Raw genomic sequence first — 11133 nt, forward strand, 5'->3', positions numbered from 1 at the left:
AATTGTATATTTGTATGCATGTCAGTGGTATATTGTTGAGACCACACTATAATGTGGGTTTGTTCGAGCCATTCGGCATGAGATGACCATGGTATATTAATTAGCGGTCTAGTCATGACAGGTTTAAGTTCGGGGCTCGGGATGAGTCTCGGGGTGATTATAATGATTAGAGCGTTACCGAGAATTAAAGGGTAACAGGATATAAATTATTGATGTTTGAGATTATTGAGAATAGCGGGAATTGGAGAGCGTTAATTATGATTAACGAGATAGGTTGGAAAGGACAATTTTGCCCTTGGGAGACTTTAGAAACCCTTAATTGAACTAGGGTTATAATGGTCTTTTTACCCCTAGGATAGATATAAACCCTTTATGGCTGTGAAACAGAGGGAAAACAGAGCAAGTTCTTGAAGCTTACTGTACCTTCCTTCTCCTCCATCTTCTTTGTGATTTTTGAGCACTTGTTGAGGATTTAAGCTTGGGAAGTAGGCCTTGGGAGTTTGGGAGAGTGGTCTACCATTGAAGAGCATCACAACCTGAGTTTGAGGTGAGTTTCTAGCCATTAGTTTTCTGGTATGCTCTGTTTTAGTTGTTAGTTTCAGCTTATGATTTTGTTGTGGATAGTTGGAATTAATGGAAGTTTTGGTTGGGGTTTAGCTTGGGTTTTGATGAGGGAGTGTTATAGATCAAGTTTAGGGGTTGTATTGGATGTTTGAGTGGTGTTTGAGCTTCGTTTGAAAGGTTGGTTCCAAGGGAAATCGCAAGGGAAGAAAAACCAAAGTGTTGGCTGAACTGGGGGTTGGGCTGCGACTTGGAGGGGTGCTGAAGGAGGCCGCCTCTGTTTGAGGGGCGGGCCGCGGCATGGCTAGAGAGGGTCGCAGCCCTTAGTGGCATTTTGGCCAGAAATGGGTTTTTGGCTTGGGGATGCTAGCCTTAGGCCTCGGGATCAATCTACTACCCGGTTTAGTAGTATTCGATGTCTCAGAGACTAGGTTTTGATTTGGGAACCCTTTGTTATTCATTTTATTGATGGAATCCCATAATTGGTTATGACCAGGTAACCGCTAAGGATCAAAAAGACAGGTCATTCTCAAGGGTCGTTCTTATATTAATTCTCGCTCGAACCAGAGGTAAGAAAACTGTGCCCCATATGTGACATGCATGATTATTCTTGAGGAATGTTAATTGTGTAAATGTGGACATGGATTGATTATTGAATGCTTAGCAAATCTTGCTCACTTGTGCATGGTACTGGCTTATTAGTCAGAATTGGCAAAGGTGTCAGTATCAACTGTGAAGATATGACTCATTAGTCAGGTTCGGCAGTGGTACTGAGCACTAGTCACACATCGCTGACTCATAAGTCAGGATGGTCTTAGCGTGTTCAACGCAAGCCAATAAAGATTAGATCTAATCGATATCTGCATTGGATGACTCAAAGAGCATTAATGCTGGACCGACCTCAAGTTCGATGAATATTATAAGCGCTTGTGTGACTTACCCATCAGTCACTCATCTGTTAAGTTAGAGACTTACCCATCAGTCTCTCATCTGTTTAAGGCTAGTGGCTCACCCAGCAGCCACTCTTCTGGTTAAGTTAGTGACTTGTTTGTCAGTCACTCAGTATGGTTTTCTAGAACCTCAAGTGATATTCACTCATCTGTTTAGGAGCTATAAGCTCTGTGTGATTATAATGATAGTCATTTGATAATGCTTACATGCAATACTGTGTTTTCTTGCTGGGCTTTGGCTCATGGGTGCTATGTGGTGCATGTAAAGGGAAAGAAAAGCTCACCCAGACTTGAGTGGAGAGCTTAGGTGGTGATGTGTACATATGCGGCCACTTGACCACCACGGCCAAAGAGTTCTCAGAGGAACTAGGGGATTTACCCTATTTTTTGCCGCTTAGGCCGGCGGGTTTGCAAATTTGAAACAATAGTGACCATTTTGTGTTACAAACAACTTGTAAATGTTTTAATGAGCTCATGAACAGTTTATATATTTAATAAAATATATCCTTTCCTTTTTATTGATTTTCCACCTTAGCCTGTTAATAACACTTAGAACACGTTTTTAACCAAATGACTCGGGTAGCGGGTCAAATTTCCGGTTCACCGTAACTGTTTTGGGGTAACTAGGGCGTTACATTGTTGGAGTTTTATGCCCTAATTAAAAATCAATTTCTTTGTAATCTCATTTTATTATCATTAAAAGAATAGAAATCATCTTTTGACTTGGTCAATCACTTTGCTCACGTGTTTTATTTTCATGATTATTTGTTTAATATAAACTTCTATTAAATCCTGAGTATATAGCTAATCATATTTATAGTGACGATCACAGTGGAATATAAATATGATTATATGTTCAAAATAAGTTAGTCCTAAGATTAGTCAGTGCACAAGATTTACACTGACTTGTCAATCTACGATATGATCTACTTACACATTGTAGTGTTATGTTCTTTCCAGAACATTAGCAAAGTAGATAAGATCTAGCGCCTCCCTACCTTGTAGCTGGCCTTAGCTTGTGCACCAAGCTTTGGTGCCCAACAAATCCCTACAATTTAGCAACTAACTTATGTTTAATTAATTTTTTTAATTGTTTGAATTTGAAAAGTCAATTATCTTTTTTTATTTTTATTAGAAAAATATAATATTTTTTAGTTGGTTAAGTTTTAAAAATGTTAAGTTTAAATAATTATTTGAATTTGTTTCTTTTAATTATTTAAATTCAACTAAATTAAAAAGATAAAAAGAGTTATTTAATTAAAAATTATTTTTAATTAGAAAATAATTTTCTAATTAATTAATGAGCCTTAGAAATTGCTAAAGATTATGAAGATGGGCCTAAGAGAAGAAGAAGAAACAGAGTTGAGTTTTTGCAATCGACTAGAAGCCCACTTTGTCATTTTAATTTTTAATTTTTCAAGGGTTATAATTTTAGAAATACTTATTAGCTACTCGGTTCATTATAATTATTTTTTATTTATTGTATTTATTTAAATAAACATTAATTGATGTTGATTGATAACATGAATATGTCCATTACATACCATATATAAAACTTCAGAGAGTTTTAATTAATATATGCCTTTTAGGATAATCAACTTTATTTAAAAAGTGTTTTAATAAAGTTTGATGAATATAATTGGTAATTAATGATTGTTTAAGCGGAGACTTATGCTTTATTAGTGAGACTTATTTGGGCTCAAATATTTTTTCTTTATTTTAAAAATTTTTTGTCTAATATTTTGAGAGTATATCTCTCTATTGTTAATTGTTTCTATTATAAACCGACCAACAAATTAGTTTTTATATGTCTTTTAACTAAACAAAAAACAAACAAATGGATTGTTGTTTAGTGGTTGGAAATTGGCAATTTACAAAATGAGAATAGAAATTGGGAATTTAGGCTTCAGCTATTTGAAAAACATCCCTATTAGTAAAAGTCTAATTTTGACAGTCATGTATATTTTAGTATTATATGTTCAGCACTTGAACGGTGAACCAAACCATCTCTTCCTTATTGTTTAATAACTACTATTAATAGTATTGTTTAGTGGTGGATGAAACAAATATTTAATATGGAATTTCAAACTAATTTACTTCACTGCTAGTAGCTACCATTTCTCTTTCTTTCATTAAAGAAATCAATCATATATTATTGTTCACGTTAAAAACGGGTACAAATTTTATAGGCAACATGTACTAGAATTATCAATGGCAAAAGAATGAATGGAGCCAGCAAAATTCAACTTAGTTTTTTTTTAAAAAAAAAAGCTACAGCCTTGCAAATTTAATATTTCAACTGGCATAGATCTTTTGTTCACATATTTTTCAAATATATATCTCTTCTGTATAAAAAATGCGTAGATAACGAATTTTTTTTGTTTTAATTGTTGTTTTATTATTTTAATGTTTACTTTAACTTAATTTTTTTATATTTAACGAAAGTTTGTAAATATCACTTAAACTTAAATAAAATAAAATAAATAGTTAAACAAATTAAAATATAATATTTTTGAGATATTTTACAGTGATAATTATTTTAAAATAATAAATAATTAAACAAATTAAAATATGATATTTTTGAGATATTTTACCATGATAATTATTTTAAAATAATAAATAATTAAACAAATTAAAATAGGATATTTTTTTTAGATATTTTACAATAATAATTATTTAAAAATAATAAAATCGCTTTATAACTTAAATTAAATTTAATTAAACTTTAACTTAAACCTATTTATTAAAATAATATCATATTAAATATATAATATAATCTACTGTTAATTAGCAACAAATTATTTTTTAAAAAAATTAGGAAAAAATTTAAATTTAAAATTCATGTATAATATTTAATATTATATTAAACATATAATATATAATTTATTATTATCATTCTCAAATTCAAAAACTAGAATAAATATAAACTTAAATAAAAATAAATAAATTATTTAATTAAAATATAATATTTATTTAAAATTTATATGACATTAATATTAATTTAATAGAAATAATTAATAAATTCTATAAATAAAACTAAAAAAATATACATTTTGATGCTATTTATATCTAGTGTATATATATATATAGTATATCAAAAAAGACAATTAGACCAAAAAGATTGTTCAAAATCGCCACATAGGAAGGAAATAATAATAATAATAATGTGTACTAAAATATTATATATTCGGTTGCTTGGCAATATGTAACTGCATATTAATAAATTATTGAGTAATGCAGCATAAGGCAAAGGCAAAGAACCTTTTTGAGAACGTATAAAAGAAAAAGAAGACACAGCAAATAAAAATATCTTGTTTAATTAATTAAAACATTTTTTTGACAAAAAAGCAAAAGCACAAAAGAGTCTTTTGATTAAAGCTTGTAGCTAGCTAGGTCGTATATAGGTGCATCAGAAGCTGAAGATAAAGTAACATTAGAATCATTAGCCAATTATTCAATAACAAAAACCCAATAAAAAACATAATCAGAGACAAACACATGTAATATCAGTATGAAATAAATGAGACTAAGTGGGAAAAGCACTAGCTTGAAAAACATGCAATATAACCAAAATTGATTGGCCTTGGACTGTGCATGCTCTGTTCTTATCGTGGATATTGTAAAGATCCCACTTGTTAATTCTCTACCACAATCATCAGTTTTCTAATTTTCTTTGTTGGATTAATGAACAAGTTGAAAATATATCAATTAAAAAAAAGTTGAGTACTGATGTGGCAACCTCAAATTGGGTCTTAATTTTGTACTGATAAATGCCATCAAATCACCGAAAATAATAGGATAGATCTTGTTGTAGTGTCTCGATAGATTACAACCCACCATATCCAGCAGAACAATCCACTACTTGACCATAAAACCGAACACACCACACCATAATTGAAAGCTTCGGTTTAATACACAAACAAAACCACAGGTACTGTAATAGTGAAAGAAAATTATAGAGGTATCTTTCAGATGATCAGTTTCCACTTTTGGATTTTGTAGTGAATAATACAGTACAAATTCATTGAATGAAGTGATTAAACAATAGTGTGTGCACCAAGTAATGCTTTTAAATTCTAACCACAACAGGTCATTACTTGTTGTTGGTTTTTACAAACTTCTTGTTATGCTATAGCTGATGTAATACTTTTCAGTTCCATTAATAATGAACTGACATGACACGCTAGCTAAATGTAAATATATATATATAAATATAAAATGATATATACGACCACAACCTAACCTCAACAACAACCTTGTTCCTCTCTCTTATACGACCCTGATCAGTTGAACCTACTAAAATATTGAGAATAATAACGTTGAAATCAAGTCATTGTAGAAGAGTTAATTACAATTAGGCAAGGAAGAGTTAAAATGGCAAGGAAGGACCACACAACCTAACCTCAACAACAACCTTGTTCCTCTCTCTTATACGACCCTGATCAGTTGAACCTACTAAAATATTGAGAATAATAACGTTGAAATCAAGTCATTGTAGAAGAGTTAATTACAATTAGGTAGAAGAGTTAATTAAATGATATTTATAGTAGTAATTGTAGTGACCCAATTGAGTTACATTATCATATCTAAGTACATAGAAAACGATCTGGCTAAGCTAGTTAGTGGAGATGACTAATCATTCATTCATAACATCCATGTGTCTAAAAAGAAACGAAACTACGATGCTATATTGCTTGTTTTTATTCACGAAAGAGTCTACAGAGAGATTCCATGAACACGAACGACAAAGAGAGAGATGTCGTTCGAAGGGGGACAGATGAGGAGGGAGGGATTTTAATGTGCATGACGACCATACATGATTCTCAAGTTCCAATAACCTCTGAAATGCTCTGTAAAGCTGGTCTCCAATGCCCCCCACCACCAACTCCATAGTGCCTCCCGACTCCTCTGCTACTATTGCTGCTACTACCCGCGACGACGTCGTTTCTTCCCATGCGATGAATCTCAGGTTCCGACTAATACAACAGCCAAAAAGAAAAGGTTAATACATGATAAAAAACACAATGAAAAACATGCACGCACTTGCGTGAGACAATGACTGCTCGTGTTTATTTATACCAAAGTCTTCGATTAAAGCGAATTCATACACTTGTTAAAAACACAAAAACAAAACCTGCAAATTTCAATATTACCATTTTTCTTTCTTTCTTTTGGTTTTACAAATATATTCGTGTAAAACTTTGTCAGTACTACAAACAAAAGCTTTTGATTTTTCTTTGCCCCTTTAATAATTTTTTTTAAAAAAATTACAATAGTGAACTTTTGACAAACTAAAACCGTGTTTTCCGAAAAAAGACACGGCCTCGAGAATCGTGGCTCAAACTTCAAACTAAGTTCAGATTATTCCATTTACAGAAGACAAATTGAAATAATAGCAGTATCCTGATTTTATGTATACAAAAAAAAAAAACGAATTAAACGTTTATTTAAGTAAAGTATCTATCTAAATCGTTTGGTTTGTGAGCTATGTTAATGATACTGTTTAAGAAAAATGGCAAAATAGCTAGTCACTATCTGTGCGTACGAGCAAATAGCAATTTAAAAAGGAAAAAAAGCATATTAGACAAAGATTTTCATACCGAAATGACGAATTTGCCCCACAAGCAATATCTACTACCTAGTACCTACCTACGTACCCCAAAAAAATGGAAAAAAAAAAGTTTGCGTTAGTTGTCGTCGTAATAATTTTACCTTAACGGAGTTCGAGTTGTTCGGAATCGGGCCACCGATCGAGTCTCTCTTCCTGGTCTCCTGCCCAAGCCCAAGCCCAACTCCTCCTCTCTCCTTCAACAGCTTCCCCAGCTTCACGCTCTTCTTAGCAGCAAACTCTTTCAACACATCTGTTCCAAAAATAAAAAACTTGAGAAAAAAATTCTGGAATATATAATAATTAAGCTTGATTGATGAAAAATCACCTTCGAAGCTGATTAAACGATAAATCTGGCCGATCAACAAGGTATCGTCGGGTCGAAGAAGCTTGAGCTGCTTCAATGGTGAACCGTTCTCGGACTTCAACGTCGGCGAAGTGACGACCAGAGCCACGTAATGGCCTGGGTTGGAGGTCATGACTTCTTGAGCACTCACTGACCAATAAATCCGATCGATCTTGCCGTTTACCGGATGATGAATCAACACCGTCGCCGCCTCCGCTGCTTGACAATTTCCCATGTCTCTCTCACAGTAGTATTTGTACAAAGTAATGGCCGATCTAAGATTCTCCGCTAAACTAAAACAACCGTTATGGGTTTATAAATATATATGTACGAGACGAGACGAGACGATTATGGGAGGTTGAGGAGGGACACGACGTCGTTAATGGTAATGGGCTTTTTGGGATGAATCCCAATGTTGGAGGGTAATTAGGGAAGGTCCTCCTCGGCCCATTAAATGACCACACTTCTTTCTCTCTGTCGCTCTCACTTTAATTCTCTTACACGTTCACCGACGCACGGCAAGAATCCCTATTATAGATTAGAAAATAAATAAAAGGGAATACCGAGATAGATCAGAAGAGAAGAGCTCAGAATTTAACACCAATGAGAAGTGTGATTTTTGATAAAATGATTATATATATATATTAGTTATAATAGAAAGTGTGATGGGATATAGGGGAAGCGTAATATGGAGTGGAGACGTGTTAGGTCTGCAAACAGAGAAATCAAACCAGGCGAGTTGCGTGCGTCTATATGGGGAGAAACTATGGGGACCCACGTACTGGATCTGAAACCTGAATCAATGCAAATCAAATTTATCAGTGGGTAGTACTAATAGTACTACCATGAATGAAATGGTGTTAAAGCTTTTGAACGAAGCTCTCTTCCACTTCTTCTTCTTCTTTTTATTCAGTTCAACTTAATCAAAGGTTGGTGGTGGTTGTGGTTGTAATTTGTATACGTAATAATAATAAGCATTATTATTAGTAATGAGCACACTTGTTTTTAAATGATATTTACTATATATATTTTTTTATGGATATTTTAAAAATATTATTCGTTTGGATTTTGATGCTGACTAGGACACTTTTCGAATATAGGACGTGACGGAAAGGCGGGAGATTCCACCTAAAGGCTGTGCGGTATTGACCTTCTTCTCCTTTCCCTTGAAAAATCCTTTTTTTTATATATATATTAAATAAATAATAATAAGAGTAATTCTCTCTGTTTTCGTACATATTTGACAAGTGATTTACAAAAAAATATATATTTCATTTATTTGCTAAATTGATGATAAAGGAAAGTTGGCATGTGCACATATATAATTCACGAGGTTATTATTATTAGTGAATTAAGAGCATTAATAAAGGGAGAGGAAAGGAAATATATTTGAGGAAAAAGTCAAAATATTTGCTGGACAATTTATAAAATATAAAGGAAAAGGTATAAATTTCAAGAAAATAGAAATAATTTTCATAATTTATTTTTTGGTGTAGTAACTGTTAAAATAAATTATTATGAGTCGCAATTAGTTATGATTATTCTTAAAAATGGGTCATCAAAAAGTTATAATAAATTCATAATAGTAATAATTGCATACAGTTTTCATTTTCCGTCATTCACATTTCACATAATAGGTTAATGGTAATCACTGATCAATGCTGGTTATATATGGTCTAATGACTAATAATGTTATTGGACCGAACTTTGTATCGAAATTGACATATTACAAATCTCAATTCATGCTCTATGCCTATCTTTGAAATGGTTCAGGAAAGGTACCATAACAGACCACAAAATTATTAGGAAGAGAAAAGAGATTTTTATTTGAATTTCACCCGTGCTTATTTGTTTATATATTAATGTTTTTCTACCAAAAAAAAAAAGAGAGAAAAGACTATTTGGTCGGAATTGATTTTTAATGTATTCTTTTTGGGCGATAAGGTTATCTTATCGATAAAAAAACAAGTTTGCATGAGCTTTGTGCATTCATTTTCTATTTTTATTTTAAACAAAATAGGTTAAATGAGCTATATATTACATATAATGGTATATATAGAAAATGATTTTGTGGTAAGAGATGAGATGGGTTAGTGGTCAAAGTAGGAATTGATTGATGGAGAAATATAGTGAAAAGCCATTACCATTACCATTTCCATATAATAATGAAATTGCACCAAATTTGTTGTTACACTTGCAATATGTATATGCGAATATATATATATATAATATTTATATGAGCCAAAGACCATTGCATTATATTTCCACCACCAAACATTGTCTCCACACAATTCTAGGGCTTTTCCTTTACCCTCATCATCGTCTAGTTTCAACTTTAATTCAATCGTGGTCCACATCCCTTTCCCTTCTCTTTTCCCATTTACCTTATTTTATTTAACTTTAATAATTTGAATGAATATTTTAATTTATATACTTGGCCTGTCATACCAATTCATTTATTAATATTTATATAGTAAAATTAGCCTGATGTTGACCCTAAATGACTTAAAAAATCGGTTACTATTCATAAAGGCTCCTTTATTGTTTTATTTTAGAGAGAGGTGTATATTTATAATGTTTGCACTTTGCATCCAAACCTATTGCGCGTATATTTTCGGAAATTTAGGTTATATATTGACTTTATATAATTTTTTTATGTTGATATATATGGCAATCAGTTATAAAGTTATCTATCCGATTCTTTGTTGAGTTCGCACGTATAAGTATTGGGTTCGAATCATACATCCTTTCTTTGGCCTCATATTTAATAATAATATTATTAGTGTTATTATTATTCAAATAAAAATATTATCTATATATTGTATTTAGATATTTCTCAAATATGTCTTCTATGATAAATTGTTTTGCTCTGATATAACTTTGAATAAAAAATAAATAACATAATTAATCAAAGAAAGTCGTGATGATAATAATAGCACATATTACGAAGTGCTTAACTATCGTGATTGATTTGCATGGCTATGAATATATTCTATTTAAGGCATAATTAATTTCTAGTTTCTTGTTTTTTTGGTTTCCTATGTATTGTGTATATATATACATATCTTCTATGAAGATATAAGAGAGAAACAACAATTGCCCAAATATTATCATGGTATCAAAGAGCCAACACCTAAAATATCACAATAATGACCACCAACGATGGCACACCATCATTGCCGATTACGAAAACAGAGGCGAAGATTGATGCTAATTCGCCGTTTTATTTAGGACTGCAGGATCGTCTAGGAGACTTCATCACTCTGGTGCGGCTCTGAGTTGATAACTTTGATGATTGGGCACATGCTATCCGTGTGGCTTTGTCCTCTCGGCGCAAGTACGGCTTTCTCGACGGTACGATCACGGAAATGAAGCCACCATGCACGAAGGAGGATTGGGTTTGTATACAGTGTATGCTTGTTTCATGGCTTATGAATACCATTGATCCAGAGGTAAGATCTATGCTTTCGAATTACGACAACGCCAAACTCTTATGGGATGATTTGACCGAACGGTTTGCGGTTGTCAATGGTCCAAGAATACAACAATGAAAATCTGATATTGCTTGCTGCGAACAGTCCCAATCGATGTCGGTTGCAACGTATTACAGTAAGTTGAAGGTACTTTGGGATGAACTGAGTAATTATGAGCCTATTTTACGTTGTCAT

At 32.4% G+C, this 11133-nt stretch overlaps 1 protein-coding gene and 1 long non-coding RNA gene across 2 annotated transcripts; one reads left to right on the forward strand and one right to left on the reverse strand.

Annotated features, from left to right (window-relative positions):
* Nucleotides 1–6031: 6031 nt before the first annotated feature.
* LOC133807444 (uncharacterized) lies at nt 6032–8170 on the reverse strand. The gene is made up of 3 exons (XM_062245785.1): nt 7448–8170; nt 7224–7372; nt 6032–6487 (listed from the first exon to the last, which is right to left on the reverse strand). Exons 1-3 carry the CDS (start codon nt 7698–7700, stop codon nt 6335–6337), a joined length of 555 nt encoding a protein of 184 aa, XP_062101769.1. The 5' UTR covers nt 7701–8170; the 3' UTR covers nt 6032–6334.
* On the forward strand, nt 8170–10827 carry LOC133807452 (uncharacterized). Its single transcript, XR_009879374.1, has 3 exons — nt 8170–8394; nt 8566–8607; nt 10697–10827. It is a non-coding gene; the product is annotated as an uncharacterized LOC133807452 (long non-coding RNA).
* Nucleotides 10828–11133: the final 306 nt, after the last annotated feature.

The sequence above is a fragment of the Humulus lupulus genome, chromosome 1 (genome assembly GCF_963169125.1).
Source record: "Humulus lupulus chromosome 1, drHumLupu1.1, whole genome shotgun sequence".
NCBI classification, from domain to species: Eukaryota; Viridiplantae; Streptophyta; class Magnoliopsida; order Rosales; family Cannabaceae; genus Humulus; species Humulus lupulus.

Coding starts and splice junctions, on each gene's coding strand:
- LOC133807444 (XM_062245785.1), bottom strand. CDS start 7,700: ATGGGAAATTGTCAAGCAGCGGAGGCGGCGACGGTGTTGATTCATCAT. Junction 7,373..7,447: donor TCGTTTAATCAGCTTCGAAG/GTGATTTTTCAT, acceptor TTTTTGGAACAG/ATGTGTTGAAAGAGTTTGCT. Junction 6,488..7,223: donor ACAACTCGAACTCCGTTAAG/GTAAAATTATTA, acceptor CTGTTGTATTAG/TCGGAACCTGAGATTCATCG.